Consider the following 27,884-nt stretch of genomic DNA (forward strand, 5'->3'; position numbering starts at 1 on the left):
TGATGTCTTTTATGCATAAATATGTGTCCCCGGTGTGTCAGGGAACTCACGCAGCGTCAGAAAATAAAACCCTTTCTCTTTTCCTCCGTACCCAAATCTTTTAAAAACGGGGGTACAACGAGCGGATACATATTTGCTGCCGATATGACGCAATTTCGGATGGTGGACCCACAGAGAGTTGCTATCAGAAACAATGCCTGACGTGTTTTGGACGTAATCTCGTCTTTGTTAACATTAGCAAGCCTCGCTAACACTCAGAGCTAACCTGTACTGGAGAGCACATGTGTTTAAAAAGCAGGAAATAAAAAAAGGAAAGCACCTACACACGCACACACACACGCACACACACACACACACACACACACACACACACACACACACACACACACACACACACACACACACACACACACACACACACACACACACACACACACACACACACACACACACACACACACACACACACACACACACACACACACACACACACACACACACACCACACACACATACAAACACTGCACTAACTAAGAGGATTAACACGTGTTTCCACAGCACCTTGGACAAACACAATTAAAGAAAAAAAATCATTTATCACAATTTAAAATTAAATAATTAAATAAACAAAATAATAAATAAACAAAAGAATAAATAAAGAAAAATATATAAAATATATAAAAAAACAAGCAATGACAATGGTTTGGCTCATTTAAAACTAATGTACCTGCAGGATTCTTGCTTTTATAGTTTGCTTCTTGATAGTTGAATGCTATTATTGTAACATATAGCCTTGGATAAAAGTGTTAGCAAAATGAAATGTATTGCACCGTGGAGGAGAGAGCCAATGGCAGCGCAGGAAAGAGACACGCCTCCTCTGCTGCAGCACAGAGGAAACCAATGGATAATTCATTATGTAAACTCTGTCCAACTAGCACACATCCAAACAGAGGAATATCTGCACTACGGCCCACTATTGGTCCTCAAGTTGGTGAAAGTTTCCTAAATGCTGCGTATGTTGGTTTTATCCGCATGTGTTTTGGTACATTTGTGTTTTTGTATTTGCATAATTTGCAGTCTTTCTAATAATGGAACTGATTTGGACCGTTACATGTGCAATGCCTTTTGAACACGCTGCAGCAGCAACACCATTTCCCAATTTAGGATCAATAAAGTAAATGTAGTCTTATCTAAATGTACAAGGACACATGTTCACTATCTCAAAGTGGCAGTGGGATTAGAGAGGCACTCTTCTGAGAACTACAATAAGCATCAAATACAAATATTCCATCTTCAGAATCGCACACAAATATTATTAACAACACATGGCTTTATACACAGTTTGCTAACACACACACACACACACACACACACACACACACACACACACACACACACACACACACACACACACACACACACACACACACACACACACACACACACACACTGTGCTAAGCTTTTCTGGTAAAAGCTGCATTATCACTGTGTACACACCGAGGAAACATGTTCCCGTTGCTTAGCAACAGTTGCTGTGTGATACCACTGCTGAGGATGTAATCAGTGTGTGTGTGTGTGTGTGTGTGTGTGTGTGTGTGTGTGTGTGTGTGTGGTGGATCATACCATTCATCATTTCATGGGGATTTAATTTGATATATATATATTTTTTTATCAATGGACTCCTTCCCCCTTCTTCCTCTCCCTGTGCGGCCATCTTAAAATGTTTTCCTTGTTTTGTGTGTATGTGTGTGTGTTGTGTTTCTTTTTAAATATAAAAAGCAGGTCTCTGAGCACCGTACAGTACCTATAAATAAATTATTTATAGGAGGCGACGCTCCCACTCTGTTATTTTAAGCCCCAGCATCATGTGCTTTCTGTGTGTGTGTGTGTGTGTGTGTGTGTGTGTGTGTGTGTGTGTGTGTGTGTGTGTGTGTGTGTGTGTGTGTGTGGGTGTGGGTGTGTGTGTGTGCGCACAGCTGCACAGCGTGAGGAGTATTGATTGTGTTGTGGGGAGTGAGTAAACAGCTGAGAGGAGCTCATGATGATGGAGCAGCCTTCATTCCTCACACATCTGAAGCAGCTGTTTACCAAAAATCAATAATCAATATTTAACCAACAGGAAGCTGACACTGATGGGACATATCACATTAAATAAGGAAAACACAAACAGCAACCTATATGTAAGATAAGAGGATATATTAACATTGAAGTAGACATGGAAACACCCACTGACGGACATTATGTGTTTCCAACTTTTCAGAAATTGATAATAATTGATTATTTTTGTTTGGATTAATTGCATGTGCAAAGCAAAAATGAAACAACATTTAATGAGTTCCAGAATAATTAGAAGCATGGCTTTTTTTTCTTTATAAAATAATAAGTAAAAACAAAACAAAATAATAATAAAAATGTTGAAAAATAAATAAAAACATGTGACGTTTTCTTGCCTGCTGCATCTGTTGTCCACTTAGACATAGGAGCACAACTACTTTTTTATGCAAGAATAAACACTGTCGTTGCTCCCGATGGCCAACAGTGTGTGAGTGTGTGTGAGTGTTAGCTTCCCTAGAGCAAGTGGTGCTAAAAAAGGGATTATGAAAGTTATATTTGCGATGATTTTGGAAGGTTCAATCAGTTCAAATCTGTCAAAAAAGTGATTATATGTAATTTTATGTTTGCAGATAAAGTAGACAATTGCGAGGGGATAAAGTCAGATTACAGATATAAATATAAACCGCACAGAAACTATTATTTGTCACTACTTCAGTCTGCAGCTCTCAAACAACACTGCAGTTGCATTCTGGGTAATAATCTGTACAATGAGGAGTAATGTTATCGTTCACATTCACACATCTGAGGCCTGTACTACGAAGCTGGATTTTCGCTTAGCCGGCTAAATTCAGGGAAATCTCGGGCTTTCCGGTCCTACGACGCTGGTTCTCTTTTTAGCAGGCTAGATTTCCATGGTAACTTATGCTGAGCGGCAAACCTGCTCCGGAGCAGGTTAGGTGGCAGGCTAAGAGATCAACTCAGTGAAAGCACCGCCTGCTGACCAATCAGAGCTCCGTGTGCGGAGTTTAAAGCGATCAATTCATATGACAGGAGGAGAAAGGAAATACAGAAAAACTGCCGTTGCAGGAAAGACGGCCGGCCAAAATCAACTGACTGTGTGAACGTGAAAATTAATAGAATATCCCCTCCCATCTTCAGAGCAATCTGACTATTATAACATTAGCGTTAAGAAAGCTTACTTAAATATCTGCCACGACATAAGTAACCGGATCAGAGTAACATTAAGTACAGTCCGCGGCACTGTGAGTGCAGACGTCGATGTGTCCCATTATCATTCATATCATATCACATCATAATGTATCATATATTTCCTTATCTGAGTCAGCTTCTTGAGCCGTATCTGGCCGTGCAACACTCACAGTGTCACATACTGTATGCAGAAGTATTATTTTAAGCAACACATTAAGTTGACGAAACACTCGAGTCAAATGTAATTAAAGTCAGATCCACTCGTGTCTTAGACGGGGCAGTGATATCATAAACCTGTTAATGTACGCATTCAAACGCTTTTTCTTTTACCAGCTGTATTCACCTTGCAGGTGCAGCTATGTGGCTTTTATCCTGGATAAAAGTGTTTAAGTCATGGATGTTTAAAGTTTAACTTCTTCATATTTGACTAATATTAAAGTTCACTTTTCATTCAGGAAGTATGACGCTGCGCTATCAGTACGCTTGTCCGTGTTTGAGATTGGTCGAATGCTCCAAATACCACCCCTTTCATGTGAACGCGCACCTAACTAGATAGGACACGGCTGGCTGGAGCGATCCACTTGATATCCAGCGTCGTAGTACAGTTTAGCCAGAGCGCGTATGTTTTGGCTTAGGCCAACCGGCTAACTCAAACATATCCAGGTTAAGTTGAACCAGCTTCGTAGTACAGGCCTCTGGTAGCAGAAAGCACACTAATAACACATGTACTGTCTACTGTGCACACACACACACACACACACACACACACACACACACACACACACACACACACACACACACACACACACACACACACACACACACACACACACACACACACAACACACACCACACACACACCACACACACACCACACACACACGACACACACACACTCGGGCCATCTGTCTAAGCTGCGCTGGGCCGAGGGGAAGCTCTGAACAATGTATTCTTTATTATCTTTGCTCCATGAGATTCTAAGCCTACGTCGTCCCACAGCATTATATTGTATTATATTTACCTAGACTTTACCGCCTCAGGTGGGTTCCTTTGAAACTCTGAAAACAGGAAGTGTAATAGCTGCAGGCAAACTTCTCTGTACACAATAAGATGTTGACGTGGTGCAGGATTACAGGTATGAGCGTATAAAGACAACGGACCAAAACTAAAGCTATAAGAAAGAGGAGAGGAAGAGGAGAGGAAGAGGAGAGGAAGAGCAGAGGAAGAGGAGATCCTTCAGCAAGACGTTGGAACGCATCTTCTAGTCTTTGAGGTCAGTGCTCTTTACTGTCATTAATAAACTGGCTCTGTTATTGGCTGCAAAATGCTACACTTTAGGAGTTGTGGTGGAGAAGAGAGGTGGAAGAAGTACTCATATTATGTACTTAAAGTGGACCTATCATGCTATATTTGAATAATATAGTGTAGGACCATACCTATATAAGGCATATTTATACTTTTTTTTTTTCAAAATACCAAACAGATCATGCATTTTAGCCATGCCTCATTTTGCTCAATTTGACAATTTCTAGCTCTGGGCAGATTCAGTGAGAACAGCACCACCTACTGGCCTGGCATATGTACTACAGCGTCTCCAGCGCTTTCGAACGGCAATGGCCGTGGCTGTCTCCTCCTGATTGGTGGAGTTGGCCCAATAGCCGTAGCGCCACCGTCCTGACGTCAGGACAGTGTTCAAATCTGGATCAGTTTTTATCAGATCCGTTGCAGCCCTTTTTTAGAGATTTGGGTATGGAGGAAAATAGAGAGGGTTGTGTTTTCTGACACTTGGTGAGTTCCCTGGAACACCGGGGACACATATTCATGTAGAAAAGACGTACAAAAGTGCATTTTGCATGATAGGTCTCCTTTAAGTAAAAGTAGAAGGAATACTCTGTTACAAGTAAAAGTCCTGCATTCAAAAATGGTACATGAGTACAACTTGAAGTACTCAGATCTTGTTCTTGAGTAAAAGTAGAAGTACTGAGATCTTGTACTTGAGTAAAAGTAGAAGTACCAGAGTGTACGAATACTCTGTTACAGTAAAAGTTCTGCATTCAAAATGTTCCTCAAGTAAAAGTACAAAAGTATCAGCATCAAAATATAGTTAAAGTACCAAAAGTAAAAGTAGTCATTGTGCAGATTGGTCCATTTCAGAATAGACAAATAATGATTGATGCGTCACAGTGTTATCAAAGCTGGTAAAGGCGCAGCTAGTTTTTGTAAATACTCAATTAAGTGCTTCAAAAGTGTACTTAAATACAGTACTTCAAGTAAATGTACTTAGTTACTCAACACCTCCGAAGCACACTGAACAAATCCATCATTGATAATCATGAGCATCTCCACCAGCTACTTGAAAAACAATGGCGAACAAAAACATAGAAGTAATCTTAACTGTTGATAATATCATCTTTTTTTTGTTCCATACACGGTCTGTTTGGTCGGACAGGGACTTGAACCGACGACCTTCTTGTTCCCAGGCCAAGTCCCAAGGGAATGGGCCATACAGTATAGTGTAATCCAATTTATTCCTGATATATGAAGTATTTCTATTGATGCTTTATCGACTATATGATTCTGATATTGAAATGCTACTAACCTGCTACTGATGTAAAACAAGCATTCCCAATTTGGGATTATTATTCTATGGCAGGTATTAGGATGACCGGAAAACGAGAGTATTCTCATTGAGTTGCTACTTAATCCTGTTGTATTAAAAGGTAAAGGTCACATTCAGCCGCCTGACTTTCAAGTGATCTCCAGTCAAACATCGCCACTGGGAAAAACGTCTTAAAAAATGATCAAAGTGGTGACTTCACTCTGTCCCAACAGGATATCAAAACTGAATCAATAAAGCCTTCACAGATCGCAGAGCTAATGAAGATGCTTTGTGTACTGATCTAACTCTGCATCTTATTACATCCCAAAATCATCTTTCAGCAGCAGTGGCGAGCCGTGAGCTTTATACCTAGGCCCTCTGACCCCCACCAATTCCCTCGAAAAAAAGAAAAAAAAAGAGTTATTACGTCACAGCGTATACTTCAGCGGAATATCAAAACAACGGCCCAGGGTGCAAAACGCATCAATGACAGCGACCCTCTACCACACAAAACAACACCTGTGAACCCAATTTGTGTTCTTTGACATTGAAAATGATATTGCATTGTGTTTGTTACTTTCGTTGCAGTTGTATGTCTTAAGTGTAATTTGGCATGCTTTTATTTTGAAGGCGAGTTCACGCTGTTGACAGGAAGTTGTTGTTGCTATGGAAACAAGAAAAGTTTCACAGCGGGCAGAACTTGTCATAAAGTCCGCGATAATAAAACCCACCCATTTAGAGGGAAGATATGATTGGTCAATTGTACTGTCATTTGACATTACTCTCTCGTTCAGTTACTATAGCGGGCCCTCTGTGAATCGCAGAGAGGGCCAGACGAGCTTCTTTCATGTAACCCTTCACATTCAACAGAGACTGAACAGGCAGATTCAAAGGATTTATTTATTTGGAAATGTTATTTTAAATACAATTAAATCAAGTTTTTTTCGGTAACACTAATGAAAAATATAACAAAAATAATATTAAAAAAATATATAATTAAAAAAAATATATATTTTTTAAATGTTTTTAAATATTATTTTTTAGAATATCTTAGGCCCTCACAGAGGGCCTAGAGGACCCTGACGGCTCGCCACTGTTCAGCAGGAAATAAATAACATGAATAAAGCTATGATGAAGTGGAATAATGTCTAATAACACAAATGACTTGTATCTATACAAACTAAAATGCTCTTCTCTAGTCCCGACAATATCCTAAAAGCCACAGCTTTCACTCCCTGACCTCATGATGTGATATTATAACCATCGTGTGTTGCTTTAGTGCACTGGAGGATACTGAGGATAAATCATTTCCTAAAAGAGCTTTTTACTATCAAATACTGCGTTTCCTGAGGACTATTTTCAGCGTCGGATTAATCCACATTTGGTCCTCGCCACAACAATGCCCATGTGGCTTTTTGACAAATGTTGGATCATTTTTAACAACAATCGAGCGCGGTGGCACAGAGGAAAAAGAAATATCAGCTCTGATACACACAATACTTGTAAGTAGGTACAGTTTTGTTGATTTTGTATTTTCATGGGACTTTGTGTACAATAACAACAACAGAATAAAATGCCCTCCTTATCCCTTTAGAGCAGGGGTGTCAAACTCAAGGCCCGGGGGCCAAATCCGGCCCGCAATTTCATTTTATGTGGCCCGCAAGAGCTTGCAAAGAATATAATACGTTTATTATATGGTCACATGCCACTTTACAGAAGCAGGTTGCCCATAAACTACATGTCCCACAATGCATCTCGTTTTGTGACATGCGCACTGAAGAGACTTGAAATTATTTGCCCAAGACTTCTGCTTTCAGACGTAGTTATATATGAAGATACCCTATCCGATAATAATCCAATGCAGAGGCAATAATGTAAGATAATGTTTTATGTATATTATATATTTATATAGTTACAACCGGCCCTTTGAGTGCAACCATAATGCTGATGTGGCCCGCGATGAAAATGAGTTTGATACCCCAGCAGGATTTGGAAAAACTTGTCCATGCTTTTATCTTCAGTCGACTCGACTACTGCAATGGTGTCTTTACAGGCCTCACTAAAAAATCTATTAGAAAGCTGCAGCTAATTCAGAACGCCGCTGCTCGAGTCCTCACTAACACTAAGAAAGTGGATCACATCACTCCTGTTCTGAAGTCCTTACACTGGCTTCCTGTGTGTCAAAGAATAGATTTCAAAATATTGTTGCTGGTTTATAAAGCTTTGAATGGTTTAGGCCCAAAATACATGTCTGACCTACTGCTAAATTATGAACCATCCAGAACTCTCAGGTCTTCAGGGACTGGTCAGCTTTCTGTCCCCAGAGTCAGAACTAAACATGGAGAAGCAGCGTTCAGTTATTATGCTCCAAATATCTGGAACAAACTACCAGAAACATGCAGGTCCGCTGCAACTCTTACTACTTTTAAATCCAGGCTGAACACTTTTCTTTTTGCCGCTGCTTTTAATTGAACTATTCACATCTTAAACTGCACTGTAACTTTTATCCATGTATTTTTTCTTTTAATGTTTATTTTATTATCTTTTCTTTTTAATGACTGATTTTAATTGCCATTTTTAAAATGTCTTCCATTTTTGTAAAGCACTTTGAATTACCTTGTGTTGAAAGGTGCTATATAAATAAACTTGCCTTGCCTTGCCTTGCCTTGCTTTAAATCCACAATGAGTAAGATGTGTCCGTCGCTGATAAAGCCCAACAAAGTTTTGCTATTAAGGCATTTATAGGCTCGCTATATTTGCATTTTCTTCAGTGTGCCATTTTTGTAGCTTCCTCTTACTGTAAATGCATGTTTAAGATCTGGTACCTTGTCGCTAAATCTTTATAGAGGCTAACACCCAGGAAAGTCACAAAGACAAGACAATTAAATGTAAATAGAAACTCCAGGCAAAGGTTTACAGGATCTCTGCAGATACCATCAAACACTTTAGTGGCTCAGATGTGATTCTCCACACTGTTTTGTGATACAAATCCTACTCTTTGTGCCTTTAAAAAGCCAACAACCTGCTGCAGGTAACCCCCTCTGAGCAGAACTTGGACAAGGGCAATGAGTCTGTAACACAGACACGAGCTAATGCTAACGCCAAACCAAGGAGTGTTGCAGATGTTTAAAAATTACTCTGCCAACACAGATATATGAGATGCAACCGTGAATACGAATCTGGAAAAGGAGGTCAGACAGAAGTGGGAAAAAAGGCATTTGACTGTCTGTTGGTGAGTTTTCCTTTTCTATATTTCACTGCATTTTATCGCTTTAAACATAGAGTATTTTCGCAGAGAGGTATATATACAAAAACTTCCTGCAGCATTCTTTAATTCTAACGCAAGAGAAACAGGTGTGACCATCTTTAGCTTTGAATGCTAAAAATGTGCATATGTGCATTGAAAGAGCTGCAGAAATATTAAGTATTTTCTCAATGAAATGCGTTACATTTAGATTTGTCTGCCTTTTTATTAAATAAGATTAGATTACATTATACAAGATATACTTTAATTATCCCAAATGTTCTTTTGTCAAAGCAGCATGTTGAAAACGACATTGCACATGAGTTAGAAGTGAATATAATAAAATAAAATGGAATAAAATTAAACATGAATATATTCCAGCTAAAACACCACTGTTTAAGATCTCTCTGCTTTTAACCCTTGTGTTGTGTTCGAAAGCTGTTACCGTTCATGGTGTTCACGGGTACATTTTGACCCATGATTTATCTCAGTCCAAAACACAACAAAAAAATGACTATCTTCCAATATTGTTTTAACTACATCATAACTAACTTATAATGCATCCATAACCGTACAATGCTGTTGTAATTTTATTGTATGGCCCAAAACACATTACACCACATATTGCACACGTGCATGTGTGTGTTCAGGTTCAAGTGTTAGTGTACATATAGAGTGGCGAAGTCCCTCCCCTTCCGGTGGACCTCCATGGGACGTTATTTCGGAAAAATTATGTATTGAAGTCAATGGAGAGAGAAAGATTATCTTTCGATCCCGTTTGAATTGTGCCACGAATTACACATATGATGTTTGTCAATTTAAAAGATAATTTTGCAAGTCAAAAAAAATAAAATGTGTCGTAAAACTGTGAAGTAACACATTTGTTTGTGTGAAACGCTCAATGAACTACATCTCTGCTCAACAACACACGTCACCAAGATGGCCGTCACTACTGTCTTGTCAACAAAACGATTGACTACCCTCACTATCACCACAATGAAACACGTCCTGAAGAATGTCATGCAAAACTGCCTGCCTGCCTTCCTTTGATTCTCTCTGAACTGCCTGGTCTTTTTAATTTCAACCATTTGTGCAGATAGCATGAAGTAGAAAAGATCGCCGATCGCCGATGCTAGCGTTAGCGTTAGCATTTCTCCCCCGGGCTTAAATTGTGTATTATAGAATGATCACACCGGTGACAGTACTCTTCAAAGGGTTCACGAAATATGACTACTACTCTTACTGTTTAACATTTTGGTTACTTAATGTTACTTCATGTTAAGGCTAATAAAAATGACAAGGCTGTAATGCTAACTAACGTGCTAGCTACTAGCTAGGTAGCTAACTTGATCAAGCCACTCCTGGTCCTTTCATCAGACGGGAAGCAAAAAAACGAGCAAGACCCATTGCTGGTATGATAACAACCTGGTGCTAAGCACACAGGCATCTTGTTAAACTTATCTTATCTTAGCCAGCTGATCTTAGCTATCTCTTAGTGGAGGAAAACAATTGTGACATCACTTACGCGACTTACGCGACTCTGGGATTTGTAGTCTTTCTAGTTACGTATTTTTCATAGTCTTATATTTCAACAGTTTAACGACAAACTGTGACTTTTTTGACATGGAAATTATTTTTTAAGATTGACAAACATCATATGTGCAATTCATGGCACAATTCAAACGGGATCGAAAGATAAGTTTTCTCTCTCCATTGACTTCAATACATAATTTTTCCGAAATAAGGTCCCATGGACCGGAAGTAGATGGGCGTGACTTCGCCACTCTATTCTTTGAGAAAGGTGGAGTTCCCGTGGGGGGAGGGGCGGCAGAGGGAGGGGAGACCAGGTGCATGTTGCGAAAAATGATTGTTACAGTGTATGAAGGGGGGGGGGGTGTCTAAAGTCAAAGATGAATCTTGATTGGGCCACATTTGACCCCGAGTGACCCAAAACAATTCTGCTGGGTCTCCCCAGACCCGAACACCAAATTATACACTTTTTTTTTTAGAGACCTTCAGACTTGGCAAAAATTGTCAAAATCAGTTTTGGAGTGTTTATATATCTGTTGTGGAGGATATCATGAAGCCTTGTTCCGATACAAAAAACTAGAGCGTAGTTATATATCATTTCAACTTGAAACGGGTCACGGGAGAACACAACACAATATAAGGGTTAATCAGGTTTTACACGCCTGCCTTGTCATCTGGGGCAATATTCAGCTTTAACATAAACACAGCAGCCTTTTATTGCAGAAATCAAAGCGTGCGCACATTGCAGGAATATGAGACTTTGCATGTTTTTTATTTGATGCTGCTGCATGGCAAAGAGCGACGCCCCCCATACACACACACACACACACACACACACACACGCACACACACACTCCTACTTTTTCCTTTAAGAGCTTTTGCAGAGAGACATGGTGAGGACTGCCTGTGCTAGTTCACTGCACAGCACATTGACAGTTGTGTGCTGTGTTGCAGTCCTCAGAGATCTGACAGAAGGACAAGTGCACACACACACACCACACACACACACACACACACACACACACACACACACACACAGACACACACACACACACACACACACACAACACACACACATACCACACACACACACACACACACACACAACACACACACACACACACACACACACACCTGGGGGCACGGGAGGCAGATGCATTTGCATGTTACACTGGTCACACATCTTTCTCTTGGCCAGAGTCGTGTGTTATATAAGAGAGTAAGTGCTGTACTCTATATACCTTCTCACACACACACACACACACACGCTCCTGCAGCTACACACACACACACAACTTTTTTGTACATGTTGTATCCTGCAAGCATTAGCATGTCTCTAAAGGACGGGCACAACGACAGCAGCTCTTTGACAGTCACTCTCTTCTTAAAGATACACTTCACTTTGTTACAGAGACTAATAACCTTTTCATCATCAAGCAGTGTGCTTTTAATAAGTGAAGCTGTAGTGTGCATTCCTCTGTGGGATTTTAGGGCTGTAAATACAGATTATTTACATTATAGATTAATTTGTAGAGTGTTTTCTTAGATTACTCTATGAACTGTTTGAAAATAGTAAAAAAAAACATTCCTCTCTGTCGTAGGGGATGTTTCCAAATGACTTAATTTTCACTTTTGTATGATATAAAACAGAGAAACTTTCAGAAATGTTCAAAACAGAGACTTTTTAGACATTAAAACAAGCATTTTTAGATATTTTTGCCAGAAAAATATACTTTATCAATTATCAATGTAGGTATTATCTTTCTGTCGATGTGACATGATGCTCATTTTCAGGTTCATATCAGTATGTAGTGTCTCTACTGTGACATGTCTCCATGTAGAACCGAGAGTGTTACGTAGTGATGGAGGGAACACAGGGATTTTAGGCTTTTACAGACCATTAAAATGCACAAAAAACCTACATAACAAACTACAGGGAAGGGAAAACCCGAAAAGCAGAATAGGGCCTCTTTAAAATGAACTCAGCCTTTCGTTTAATTAGCAGTAATCCATAAGGATGTGCACTTATGGTGAACAACCACCTGCTGTGGCTACAGGGCAAAACTCACACACCCTTTACCGAAATGAGAGAGGGCAGAGAGATGAGTAATGGACGTCTGCATCGTCAGAATCACATCTGACCTTCATGATTTTTACCTTTCAAGTGCAGCTAAAGGTGAACCAGATATAAATAGAAAGTGTGACACGCCGCAGCAGACGGCTTCCCTCGAAGTCAACGAGCTGCATCGATATGAAGACTGCACAGCGGTTATTGATGGGGACCCCCACAAGCACCCACTTAAACACATTTAGGCAAATGATTTGAGTGGCTGTGTACGAGGGCACTGAATGAATGGCTCGTGCTCATGCCAAGCTGTAAGAGAGCGATGAAAGATTGATGCTCAGCCGAGCCCTAAATCATGCATGCAAATGGAAAATGTTCTGCTAATGTACATCAGAAGGAAAAACAGGCCATGTGTGCAGTCTGGCGGACACAAAACCAGATGTTTAAACACACACACACACACAGACACACACACACGCCTCTCTGTGGACTTACAAATAAGGCCAGGTGCTCTGAAATACATTGCAGTAAGATAAAAAGATATATCACTGGTAGTACTCAACAATCCACTTGCTAGCGATAACTAAATCACATATTTTATGATGGATAATCACTGCTCTTCCAGTTCTGTTTGCCTCTTAATGTTTGCTCCCGTCATTCCACCTTCTTTGATGACAAACCGCTTAATAAAATGTGCTTTAAAAGAGACAAGGAATTTGCTTTCAAGAGGGGCTTGTTGCACAATACAGACTCTTTATTTTTGGTATTAATGGCTGTTAGTTTCTTACTTTTGCATTATACACACATACCATATTATGTTGCTGCTTATTTTCACAGTACAGTAGTTATTTGATGTTAATATATGTGTGTTCGCCTCTTCTATTTAAAAAGTTAGCATACTTATTTTACTTTTATTTATTTATCTGCACCGTCCCACTACTTTTACACGCTCTGGGAATAAAGGAAGAAAGAATAGGTAAAATTGTCATTTTGCCAAGTAAAGAAACACTTGTTCTCATTGAGTAGTTGTTTTATCAAAGCTAAAAAAGGCTTTGGAAATAGTCATTCTTAAAATTATTCTGAAAGAAGGTCATACTCAAGGTTGTTTCATACATTTGAAGGATTACATTTGTGCTCATTCAAAAATATTATAATAAAATGCTGAATCAAGGTGAAACCGGTCGCTTATTTACTGTTTATCTTTCATAAAATGGGGAATAACTAGCAACAAAACATCAAAAGCATCCCAGAATCTGACAGTCCTTAATGTAATGTTTAAAGTCCCTGTTTGGTGTGTGTGCTGGACACAGAGAGGGCGAGAGTTCATCCGTCAGAGGGATATGACAGAGACATCTCTTCATGCTAATCTGTTTAGCAGCTCAGCACTGCAGGTCATCTCTAACGGGATTATACACTAAAGCCAATCGGCTGCCATGGCAACCGCATCACCACTACATCATGACGACCACAACACAGAATAAACAGAAACTGCACCGACACACACGCACCGACCCAATTTAAAAACAGCGGTTGCTAACAAGTGTCTAAATGAGACGACTAAACGTCATCACGCCCAACATTAGCCGCCTTTAGCTTAGCGGTGGTGACGTGAAGTCATGTGACCGTGCTGTAGTTCCTTTATAGCCCAACATTAGCCGCCTTTAGCTTAGCGGTGGTGAGGTGAAGTCATGTGACCGTGCTTTAGTTCCTTTATAGCCCAATATTAGCCACCTTTAGCTTAGCGGTGGTGATGTGAAGTCATGTGACCGTGCTGTAGTTCCTTTATAGCCCAATATTAGCCACCTTTAGCTTAGCGGTGGTGATGTGAAGTCATGTGACCGTGCTGTAGTTCCTTTATAGCCCAACATTAGCCACCTTTAGTTAGCGGTGGTGACGTGAAGTCATGTGACCGTGCTGTAGTTCCTTTATAGCCCAACATTAGCCACCTTTAGTTAGCGGTGGTGACGTGAAGTCATGTGACCGTGCTGTAGTTCCTTTATAGCCCAACGTTAGCTTTTAACTTCAAAAGTCATAAAGTGGTGTTAATATGTGGAGATTATCCTGCTGAACAAAACATTAAAGTATCATAAACGTTTGTTTGACACAGAGATGATTTTCTGCAAGAACCCGAAATCCAATGGAGAAATCTCCTTGGATTTTTGTGGAGGGATGGAAATCTTTAGCCATTTATTTATCAACTTAAACAGAGAGAGCAAGTTGCGTATTGACGCAAAAGACATGTTTTCTTAACTATGATATAGTGTGTACTTTATACTATGTTGATGTATGACAGATTTCCCAAATTAGGTTTTAAAAGTCACTTTAAAGTATTGTCTTGATTAAAGTACCAAAGTGTATCAGGTATCATAATGCCAGATTCATGCAAATACACAGCTTTAGTTGATATGCATTCAATGCTCATTAAATATTTAAATTGAAACTGCAGAATAATGTTGAAATACAAAGCACAGTGATTGTGAGTGTGGTGATATTCTGCAAATTAAAGAATTTGATCGGTGTATGGTTTACTATGTTTGTATTTAGCTTGAATAATATCTTGTTTTAATATTTGCAAAAAGCCTTGCATAACATTTTAAACCTCTTGGATGCATCGTTCAAACATGCATCTGCTGTTTTTTGACTTCACACAGAAGTAGAATGATGATATGATTGAAGGGGGTCAACAGATGTTTCAGATAAAACATAATAGGATGTTAAAGCTGCAGAAACACTGAGGCAGCGCTGCAGATTCAGTTTGTTCTTCTCATTTGATGCTCCATTTAGCAGAATCACTAAACAAACCCATCCCCAGCGCTGAGCTGCCGTTATGGAGTCATACAGGAGGAAGAGTGCACGCTCAAAATAGAAAATGTGCTTTTCCCTCAGACTCTGTTTCCTTTCTCAGCAGCGATGTGACGGTGAGGCTGCAGCTCCGACTGGAATATACCATAATACCCTGCACGATTTTACATCCTTGTATAACAATGCATGAAGTGCTCCAATAGTACAAAATAACGTAAAAAACTAATTATTATTATATCACTATGGAGGCTTGTGGAAGAAAGCCCCGGGAGCTCGAATATTACAACAGCTTACAAAACATAATTTATATTAGTGCAGGCTTCATAAAAAACGTTATATATCTAAGTGTCAGCGAACATGTTGGTTATTCAGAATCTTTTAAGATAAATTATGTATATTCTTACATGGTCTTTAATTCTTTAAATCTAGGTGGAAATGGCATCAATTGCAGGTTGTAATCATTACCATCATGTGTAGAGGAAACTGATACTGACGCTACTGACACTGAAATTAAGTAGAATAACTACAAGTAAATATATCATGATGGTGTCGACATGAGAAAGCAGTATAAAGCCATCCCTACTGGAACAAATGTAAAATACAAGATCCTTTTGCATGTGTAATACCTTGAATTTGTAGGTATTATATTGCACTGCAAAGGTAACGACTCACACAGGAGCATGAGCAAGAATAATGTCAACTTCAACAGCTTCATATAAAGTCTACATTACATCCGGATACATTTCAAACAAATAAAAGACCCAAAACATGCACATATGTCATTCTACTCAGGGAACAAACAGCAAGTGGAGGTGGCAAAGTCCATAGGGGACTTGGCTTGGCAACTGGAAGGTCACCAGTCAAGTCCCGGAAAGACCAAGTGCTACAGAGGTGTCCCTGAGCAAGGCACCGTTCCCGACACTGCACCGTACATAATGGCAGCCCGCTGCTCCTAACACTAGGATGGGTCAAATGCAGAGAAACCATTTTGTTACATAGAACCTGTATAGTACCGACAATAAAAGTGGATTTTTTTTTTTTCGTCCCATAGCAATGTCTTCAGTGTGCACACTTAGCATCTAAAAAGATGATTCTAACCACAGGTCATCCTCCAAATCAGAAGCTCAACTGCTGCTTTAATTGCAATCACATAATTGATATTATTTCTGATGAGTTTAAAATAAAGGGAGGCCTTGTTCAAACTCATTTCAGTAATAGGATGTTCTCACAAGCACATAACAGTGAGCCATAAAACCAGACAGCACACCGCCTGAAAACACACTCTGCTCAGTGAGGCACGCATTTAGATCCAAGCTCTGAGTAAACAGTGACACACATATTTGTTGAAGACTGAACAGCTAGTGTACATCTTATGTTATAGCTGACTTTAGTATCCCAAACAACCATTAGAGCAAAGGCACACAGAAAACACGGAAATATTGACTTTAATTAAGTGTACTATGTCAACAAATCTCACACAACTGTATTAGGTCAGTTGAAAGTTGAAATACTATTAAGTTGAAACTAATATTTAAACTTCATATTATTGCTTAAAATAAACCTTTAACAGTTAAGTGAAATCTTAAGACACAATACATTTGATTTAGGTCAACGTTTCATTTTCTTCAGGGTAGAATCCAACAACAATGACCAAAAGCGTTTACATTTGTGCAAAAACACCTCAGGATTCATCTTTCTCTGGCACATGTTGCACCAGCTTCTGGAGCCTGTAAATGCACCTGCAGGGGCAAGGACATTTTAAAGGTCCCCTATTATACTGTTTTTCATCAATATAGTATAGGTCTCAGATATATACAGAACATGTCTCTGAAGTGTTTGCCTCCAAACACCAAACAGATCATTGCAGCATCCCATAATCCCCTCTGTTTCAGCCCTGTTTCAAAAGTGCTGATTCTCTGTCTGTTACTTTAGATGAAAATAAGGAGCCCCTCCCCACGCCCCTCTGAGAGATATTTGGTTACAAAGAACACAATGGTGCTCTAGGAGGAGATTCAGGTGATAAGGGGGGGGGGGGTTACCTTGGTTGGTGATTGGCTAATGGTTACACAAGACAACACATCGTGATGACATCATAAAGTGGCCAGAATCTGATCAGTTCCTTTTCAGACAGGTTTTTATATAAATGGATCAGGACAAAAAGAGAGAGAATCTTTTTTCCTGAAACTTTCAGAATCTCTTTCCACAGAGGGGACACATGTTGATGTAGAAAAGACATGTATCAGCTCTTACCTCGATGAGGAAGTCCCCCGTCCGGAGCCCCGCCTGCCAGGCCACCCCCCCCTCGTCCACCGACTCCAGGTACTGCAGGGCGGGGAAGGCGGGCGTGGGAGTGAACTCCTCGATGGGCGTGTCCGCTGACAGGAGGGAGGAAGAGGAGGGAAAAGATTATAGAGAAAGCTGTGTCTATATTGGACACAAGGCAGACATCTCTACGACCGATATCTCTGACATTCGACAACTCAAACTAAAATGTCTCACTGTTGGTGCCTGCATCACGTCTTTTTCTGTCAAGCTTTAACACAAAAAAACGAAAAGAACTTCCTGTCTCCCCAGTCCTGAGTCTTTACCTGATTAACTGACCTGCATAATATCATTAAACTGACTATTATCGTTAGTAAAGCAGCAGTTTAAGTTAAAAAATAATAAATAAATAAAAATAATATCCAGCTTCTGGTCTCCTCAGTCCCTTAGACTTTTGTTCTTACTGACATAAACAGCATATCAAAAATAATGAAATAAATAAATAAAAGCAATAATAATTGTGACTTTTTTACATTTTTAGTAACGGTTCAAAAAATGGGGAAAAATATGCAACTTTTGTTCTCCTCAATCCCGACTTTTGTCCTGATAAAAAGACGATATCAGTACATTAAATCACATGACCATTTCCCAAGCTGCCATGAGACTGGGTTGCAATAGGCTCTGATTTTGGAGTGTACTGTCCCTTTAAGAACACTTCAAACCACCACGCAAACAAGAGATGATTCCACGCACATGCAGACCAAAACATTATGTTTAATAGTGAATTTAGCTTTTAATGTTTCAACATCAGTCAGCACTGTATGCTGGCTCCGTCTCCCTCTTGCTCTCGGGAAGGTTACAAAAACATTGAGGCTGGGAGAAACCAGTGGTGACAAGTGACACTTCCTATAACTCATCCCAGTACTGGAAGCACCAGAGAGAGGAGAGGGGGGGGATTCTGGGGATTTACATGAATGTGATGATGACTACGTTTCTTTGGGTGGTGTCTGCCTGAATGTGTGACACAGAGAAGGAGAAAGACAAGGATGGAGATGGAGAGTAAAAAAGAAAAACGCCAGAGAGCAGAGGAAAGGATGTGAGCTTATGTGACAGCTCAAGTGCGTTTGTGTGTGTGTGTGTGTGTGTGTGTGTGTGTGTGTGCGTGTGTGTGTGTGTGTGTGTTCACCCTGTGCAGGATAAGCTCGACTGGGTCAGTTCCTCCGGGGTGATAGCAGAGTGTGTCGAAGGACTAGAACATTCCTCGTGTATTTTGTTTTTTTAAACCAATTTCCTCTTCTTCGTCTCTGCCTCCCCCTCTTCCTCTCTTTCTTAAAAAAAAAAAACACTGAATACTAAATGTAGTTCTCGACAGTAACCGCTGGCGTAGTCCAATCGCACAGTTGTGGAATGCAACGTGGATTATGACATGGCGAGAATCGTCATAGAAAGAGACGCAGCAGCAACAGCAGCTCAAACTGGCTATTTTTAGAGCCAATTTCATGGCCTGGAGGAACATCAAACTGCATGTGTGTATCACAACAACTCATCATGTGGCAGGGGGGGGGGGGGAGTTGTCCAGATACAACGCAGGTACACACCAGACACATAAGCCAGAAGCAGATTCAAAAAAGAGGGATTTGAAGTCGTATTAAATGTTTTTTGCAGCCCTAAAAGGCAGATTTAACCTTTAAGAAACGCGAAGAAAATAAAAATGAGGGCAAGTTTTGAGGGGGGGTTAACGTAAACATGCCGTCATAATGCATCTGACACTTCTACTGTGTGTGTGTGTGTGTGTGTGTGTGTGTGTGTGTGTGTGTGTGTGTGTGTGTGTGTGTGTGCACAAGGCTTCAGGGAAGGTCATAATAAAAGTTGCATTCAAATGTGTTTTTATTAGCAGAACTTATTTGCATGCTGTTGTTTTGGAGGGGGGGGGGGCTACAGCATCACTCCATGCATTCTCCCACATAAACCTCCAAGAGTGATCTAAGAATAGCCAAGAATGCATGAAAAAAAAAGCACCAAAAACGGGTTTGCAAGAAGTACGACAATGCAGACTTTGCAGCAAAAATGAGTGCAAGATTTGTTGGTTTTTGTGGAGTATTGACAGAAAGAGGCGAGCAAAAGGCTTTAGGGACGGTCATGTTAAAAGTTGCATTGAAATGTGTTTTTATTTGCAGAACTTATTTTTTTTAAAGGGGGGAGGAGGGGGGAGGGCTACAGCATTACTCCATGCATTCTCCCACATAAACCTCCAAGAGTGATCTAAGAATAACCAAGAATGCACGAAAAAAATGCACCAAAAACATGTTTAAATGCAAAAGGTATGAATGCAGATGTTGCAGCGAATACAACTGCAAAATGTGATGATTTTTTTTTGGGGGGGGGCAGATTGACAGAAACAGACATGCAAAAAACATAAAAAGTCCAAATGTTTTTTCCTACCTTTTGCCCCTCGCAGCACGAAGCCAAATCCCTCATTCTCCTTCTTCTGGAGCACCACCGACTTCTCGTCCACCACGCAGTCACTGTGGAGGAGATTCCGAGCAGAGCGCCCGTTAGCACAGCCCATCATCCGCAGCATAGCCACGGACGCCCTGCCCGAGTGGAGGTTCATGCTGGAGGAGGGAGAGCTAGTCCGGCCAGGGCAGGGCAGGGCAACCCCGACCCCACCCCACCACCACCACCCCCGCCTCCTCGCTCTCTATCACACGGTATGACAGCGGCCCCGCAACAGCATCTCCAGACACACAAAAAAAGATTTGGAATAAAAAAAGACGACGGAAGAAAGACGCGCGTTTCTCCGCCAAAATGCGCCGCCGCTACCGCCGCTGCGGAGGCTCCGGGCGCCGGTGAAGAAGCGACATCAGGCTGCTGTTGGTGGCCGCTTATGGCTCATGATGAGGCGGGTAGGAAAGCTGGAGATCAACGTTGTACCGAGGGGGGTGGAGGGAGAGAGAGCCAGATGGAGGGAGGGAGCAGTGGAGGATCGGTGTGAATGGATGTCTAAAGGTGTGCTCTGCAATGCAATCAGCTACGGAACACACCGACTGGATAGGGAGGGTGTGTGTGTGTGTGTGTGTGTGTGTGTGTGTGTGTGTGTGTGTGTGTGTGTGTGTGTCAGACAGAGACAGAATGGAGGGGGAGTGTGTGTGTGAACAGCAGGGTGTCATATGGTTTGAAACCTGTCTAATTTACTGATTGATGTTAATTGATGTATTGAGTGATTGATAAATAATGCTGATAATGGGGGTTGTGTCTTTATTAGAATCCATCAAATTGTTATCCTTTGTTAAAACAGTAAAGCTTTAACTTTTGAAACAACAACTTTTAATATATAATCTTTAAGGGAGTTTAAAAGGGTCCCTTGAAGAATGGATCATTGTTTATTTTATATATTTTAACTATAGAAGACTTATATTTTTGTCCTTATTTGACCTAAATGTTAATCAATCTTCCTATAGTCAAAACACTTAAAGATCTAAAAGTTTTCACTCAACTGTAAAACAACAGTGTTCAAAATAAAACTATTATAGGAGTTTCATGGAGTCCCTTGAAATCATTTTTTATACAGTCCAATATCACACATTTGAAATCGTTTTTTGGGGACTTTACAGTTTATACAGAACATGAATACGAATATGACACCATCTGTCCTTAGAAAAACTGCTTATAGATGTCCCGCCTCTTAGCCTATCACGTACAATGTGTTGGAGATAGCCAATGGAAGTGCCAATGTTACATAGTGATGTCACAATTTTCCTGAAGTAAACAAAGGAGTCCAATGGAGGTGTTTCATGCAGGGAGGGGGGAGTGTGTGAGAGAGAATCTTCCTCTGGAGGGAACACAGGGATTTTGGCCTTTGCAGACCCTTTACATGCACTAAAACCTATAGAACACACTGCAGGGAATCCACAAGCAGTAGAAGATGGTACGTTCCTGCGTTGTGAAGAATCTGGAGATGTGAAACTTAAAGGCTGAGTTAGCTGCCGCAGCCCGAGGAGCATCATCCAGTTTATATTAGCAGAGAGAGAGAGGTGCGACCGCCGTCCTAGCAACAGTTCCCTTAGCAACGGAAAAATCTGTCTCGAGAGTAAGGGAGGCCGACACCCACTGAAGGTTATCTCCCAGCATTCCCTCACACGCACACGCACACGCACACGCACACGCACACGCACACACACACACACACACACACACACACACACAGGACAATGTTTTGTAGTCATACTTTCCTTTATTATATATATTTTCTGCTAGTTCATACTTCTCCTCCACTATATGTTAGAGACTAAGTTCATAATGTATTAAAAAACTAAACTAAAGATTTATTTAATAACTTTTGTTACTCTACACAGCATCGATGAATTTAAAAGCTATATTCGCCAAACATTCATATTCTGCTTAATTATTATATTCATTTTACATTCTGGTTTATCTTTTTTAACGTATATTTGTTGTCTTATTTCAGCAACTGACATTCAGCATTATTCTATTTCACTATGTCTTCTGAATAGTATGTTTCATTGTTAGGGGAGTCTGTGATTTAAATTGTTTATTTCCAGCTGTATCTATTGTGGATATGATAATAAAGCCATTGAATCTTAAAGGTCCCATGTCATGCTTTTCCGGTTATTACCCGTCCCCTGTCTGCAAAGTCACAAACCCTCAAAGTACACCCTGTAGCGAGTAAAACTCTAACACAGAAAAGACCTTTCTATGCTGCCCCAGAACGCCTCGTTGGAGATTTTTCTTTTTCCATTTTTTTCTTCCTGAGTATAGTGACGTAACGCCGACCAATGGACCAATCCGCGGAGCTCCGCACACACACACACACACTCACTCAGCCTTATCTTTTCTCAGCCGCGGCTCTGCGGTTCTCCACACACACACAAACACACTCACACTCGCCTGGCTGTGAGTGTGTGTGTGTGTGTGCTCAGGCTGAGTTCCGCGGGGTCTCGCAGACCCCACGCAGCAACCAGGAAACGACACCAGTAATCCAGCTCACACTGTCCGCTCCTCGAGCCTCAAAGGGCGCAGCAGCGAGCCCCGCAACGTCCCGCCAACACGGCACCCAGACCCCACGCAGCATTCAAAATCTGCAGGAGCTCCAACAAGCCGTTTAGGACAGAGAGTGAATACACATACTATACAGAGATGCTGTATGAGAAACCGATGTGATTTTGGAACATTGAACAATGTAAATCTGTTCTAGTAGACCTCAACAATGGAATTATGATCAGTAAAAATGGCCATGACATGGGACCTTTAAGTCTTTCTGTGCATGTGAAACTTTGTATTGCAGTTTGGAGGTCTGGCTCAAGGACACAGTGGTGAGACAGACATCCAGCTGTTAAACTGCATGAAGGATGGCTGCAGGAGAAAAATGATGCTCAATAAATTATCCGCCATGGTGGACGAGGGCCAAACTCTCTATGATGGGCTTTAAATCAAGAAGCAGTCTCTGAAAAGTGAAACCTATGTGGAGGTACTGTCTAATATTCAGCAGGGGGCGACTCATCTGGTTGCAGAATTAGTCAGATTGTATTGAAGACTATGAGAAAATAAGCCTACTTGTCACTTTCCAAAGAAATATTGTTTTAGGCGACTGAAAAAAACAGCTCCTAAGTATTACGTTTATGTGTGTAGTGTGCATTAAACTCCACTTGACGCGAAATACGTCTGAGTAGAAAATGACCCTTCTTCTCATTGGATATATTACTTCAGTAAAAATAATTTCCTGATGAGTTTAAGGTCTCAATCTCTAGTTTAGGTCTTCTTCAATATAGTATCATGTTTGTTTATTAAAGGTGGGGTAGGTAAGTTTGAGAAGCCGGCTCGAGATACACTTTTTGTTATATTCCATGGAATGCTCTTAACATCCCGATAGCAATGAATATCTTAAGTGCTTTGACAAAAAATCCATAAAAAATGTCATCTGTGGAAGCTGTAGTACTGTAAAAAGCACGACCAATCATTTTAGCCGGCCCGGCTAAAATAACTGGATGGCCTACCTGCCTGTCAGCCTAACATCTGTGCACAAAATTATCTCGTGCCCTCATTGGTCATGTGCGCGTTCGTGTGTGTTGGAGGAGGGGCTCTGTAAGGAAGTGGCAGATTTTCTCCGGCTGTGTATTTTCAAATTCTAGCGCACTCGAGCTGGTTTCTCCAAAATTACCTACCCCACCTTTAAATGATGTTCCTATTGAAAGTAGAATAGACAATAAAGCTACGTATGCTTTGGGATTGTATAGAAGTCTATAAGACAATGAAACTACTTCTCCCTTGATTTATTACCTCAGTGAATATTTTCCAGATGATTTTATGTTCTCAATGTCTGTCTTCTTCAATATAACATGATTTATATATAGAAAATTATGCTTTATTGAGAGTAAAACACTTCATCACAATCCTCATTGATCTTAGCTTTGACTGTTTTAAACTTGCTAACATTAGTATTTTAACATCATTTGTTTAATTATTACAATTGCGCAATTATACATATTAAATTGTTTGTTTTATGTTCTATCGATACACTTGTGCATTTATTCCCTTTAACATCCAGCAGGGGGCGACTCTACTGGTTGAAAAAAAATAATTCATATTGTATAGAAGTCTAGGAGAAAATGGCCTAATTTCTAATTTGATTCATTATTTAAAGTGGACCTATCATGCTATATTTGAATAATATAGTGTAGGACCATACCTATATAGCTAGCTCTGGGCAGATTCAGTGAGAACAGCACCATCTACTGGCCTGGCATATGTACTACAGCGTCTCCAGCGCTTTCGAACGACAATGGCCGTGGCTGTCTCCTCCTGATTGGTGGAGTTGGCCCAATAGCCGTAGCGCCACCGTCCTGACGTCAGGACAGTGTTCAAATCTGGATCAGTTTTTATCAGATCCGTTGCAGCCCCTTTTTTAGACATTTGGGTATGGAGGAAAATAGAGAGGGTTGTGTTTTCTGACACTTGGTGAGTTCCCTGGAACACCGGGGACACATATTCATGTATAAAAGACGTACACAAGTGCATTTTGCATGATAGGTCCCCTTTAATTAAACATTTTCCAGATGAGTTTATGGTCTCAATCTCTTGTTTTAAGTCTTCTTCGGTACAGTATGATGTTCATTTAGTAAATATTGTTCACATTTAAAGTAAAATAGATGATAAGGCAAAGGAAGGTCTTGATGCAAGTACCTAATAATATAAATGTCTATATCCAGGTTAAAGTTTTATTTCCAGTTTGAATTTCCCCAGGATCTTTAGAGTCACATGGGTGTTTCTTTATTCTACGCCCAACTCACCCTCTAATGGAAGAAGTGATTCACCTTGACCTATATTGGACATTTACGAGAAAAATAATCCACCTTCCAGCGTGTGTCGGAGGAAACCCAGCAGAGTAATGAGGTGAAAGTCACGCTGTCCTTCGTCCTGTATCTCCTCACACATTTCATTATAATATTTATTACTACACGACCCTGACATTTTGTCTAACAGTGTGCATGGATTAGAATAGTGATTCAAATCTGACAAAAGGGCTATTGTGTCACCTTAGTGTAAATCTGTCCAGTCCATTTTGGTAGAATAATATATCAGAACATGTTTGCTATGATTACACCTACTGTAGAACATTGATTTAATCAGGTCCTGCCAAAGTCAATCTCCAGACATCGGATGCATTTACATTTTGTGTTACTGATCCATTAGCTGATGAAAAACTGTCAATATGAAGCATAAGTGTTTTGTTTTTGCCTTTTATCTGATAGTGGCCAAGACTTCCCAGATTCTTAACCCTCAAGAGAATAACCTGGTAAAATAAAGCTAATTTCTTTTTATTAAAGTCAGTGCTGGACGAACATTTCTGATCATTTACCTACTTTTGAGAGTTACCTATGATTTAAAAGTCATTCAAATTAATAGTAAATAATTAAATAGATTTATTTTTAAGACTAGAACAGCATCTTAATAACAATTTAAAATATGTAGTCCATCAAAATATTGTTTTTTACAAGCCAATATAACCATTTTTTGACCATAACGTAAGAAATCAATGACTTATTATGATAATTTCACACACATACAGTTTACACAGTGTTTTCATATCATCCTCTAATCCTAATATGCATTTAATTCTTCAGCTATCGTCAAAAATATTGTTGGTGACCCTGTTGTGTGATCAGCAATTTCTAGTTGATTCAACCTGTGTGCAAACTTGGAGGAATTCCCTTGAAGTGATTCTAGGATTTCGACGCAACACAAAATCCATACTGGGGGAGGCACGCGGTGATTACATGATACAATACAACAGGAGGAAAACAAACAAAGTTGTCTGTTTGGGAATATAACATCGTCTTCTGAATGAAAAATGTGTATTTATGTTGCGCTATGTAAGGAATAACACATTGTTTTCATTATAGCTGCTAAAAAAGCTTCTAATGCATGTATTTTTAAAACAAAGTTAATGGATGTATAAACCCTTTATACAACATTTTCCGAGACATTATTGGGGATTTAAAGGAAATCCAGAAATAAAACGTGCATACACAATCCCTCATACCGTATGTATTGCTTTTTACCCAATTCCCAACAATATGTATAACACATATGATGAATGTTTGCATATACATTCATATAATTGGATCATTACTCACTCATAGATATAGAACATAAATAAATATTCAAAATATGCATTTATATAATTTATAAATATTAGAAATGGAGCATTTGTGTGTGTTTTTACCTGGAAGCGTCGAAGCTGTCGTAGGATCCGACGGTGTAATGTCTGAAGAGTTTCCTCCTGTCAGCTCGGTCCGCTCGGGAATCTGCAGAAACACAGCGGCGTCAGATCAATAATCACTTCACATTCATACCCAACAACATCTATACCCAATAACAGCAGGACACGATCAATCACTGCTGTAGGGGGGAGAGAAAAGGTCCTGCAGATTAGAGAGAGTCCACTCCAGGATATAATCCCATAACACTTCAAGACATTTGAACTTTTTCTGGAGAGAATCCACCTGTCCTCATATTTGTCAGGGAACAATTTCGCCCTACATGTTTACCTTTCGCCCTCTGACGCAGCTGACCAACCTTGAGCAGCCGTTATCTCCCTTAAGGAGGGGCTACCCTGGCAAGTTGTTGTTGTTGTTACCAGTTTATGACCGGGCAACACTCGGTCAGAGATAGTTATTGTTGTGGGACACCTGGAACACATCCTTCTCGGGGTGTAGATGACCCCGAGCCTTAAGCGACAACAAATGTGATCCACTGTCCTCAGCTGTTTAGTCTATCTATTGAAGAATGTTGATTATTAAACTCTGAACTAGTTCAAACCTGGAGCTACAGGAGGGGTCTTCAGAATTGATTGTGGCATCTCAACCGTGTGGTCTACTCGTGGCCCGTGACATGTCTTGTGAATTCTCCGGCCGAAGCTCCAAATAAACCGTCAGTGTTTGCCATCAAAGCTCCAGCTCTCCATCGTGTCTCTCTCTGAGTCCTGACTCCAATTGCACTTGTGGAAGCTGTTGATAAAATGAAATATTGCCACCTTCAAAATAAATGTATTAAAACACTTCTTCCCTCTTTAGAAGTCCAACAGAAACAGAGAGACTTCAGCATTCACTTTGAGTCCTGATGACAAGTATAACTCAAATATTGACTCTCAGTTTACAGGTAGCTCTGCTTTAAGTTGCTTTCTACTTCTGTGCAGAAACCAAGATGCTCAATAACAAAAGACGACACATTACAAGAGCTGACAGCATTACCATTTGTTTAGAAGTGGGGCTGTAATTCGAAAGAGAATGTGTTGCATGAAGAAGAACAAGAAGAAGAAGAAGAATAAGTGAGTAGTGGTAGAAGTAAGTATAAGATAAATGAGATCCTTTATTTAAATAATTTCTCAATTTGCTTTCGGCCTCAATCTTCCTTTTTAGCTGCATTTAAGTCATATTTGGAGTGACATTAAACTATATTTTATCATAGATTAAAATGTCAAAAAAGACTAGATTTTATATATTAAAGTACGATAAAACACACAGTTGATGTCCCGAGTGAAAAGTCCCATCCCATGTGTGTATGTGTGTGCGCGTGTGCGTGTGTGTGTGTGTGTGTGT

At 40.2% G+C, this 27,884-nt stretch overlaps 1 protein-coding gene across 1 annotated transcript in view; it reads right to left on the reverse strand.

Annotated features, from left to right (window-relative positions):
- The window catches only part of LOC117496677 (SH3 and multiple ankyrin repeat domains protein 2-like), a 178,610-nt gene that overhangs the window by 34,497 nt on the left and 116,229 nt on the right, over nucleotides 1-27,884 (reverse strand). Inside the window, 3 exon segments of the mRNA XM_034148397.1 lie at nucleotides 17,755-17,879; nucleotides 20,209-20,291; nucleotides 26,510-26,591. Of these exon segments, the coding sequence (XP_034004288.1) occupies nucleotides 17,755-17,879; nucleotides 20,209-20,291; nucleotides 26,510-26,591 (290 nt within the window).

This window comes from Trematomus bernacchii, unplaced genomic scaffold, assembly GCF_902827165.1.
Source record: "Trematomus bernacchii unplaced genomic scaffold, fTreBer1.1, whole genome shotgun sequence".
In the NCBI taxonomy this organism is placed as follows: domain Eukaryota; kingdom Metazoa; phylum Chordata; class Actinopteri; order Perciformes; family Nototheniidae; genus Trematomus; species Trematomus bernacchii.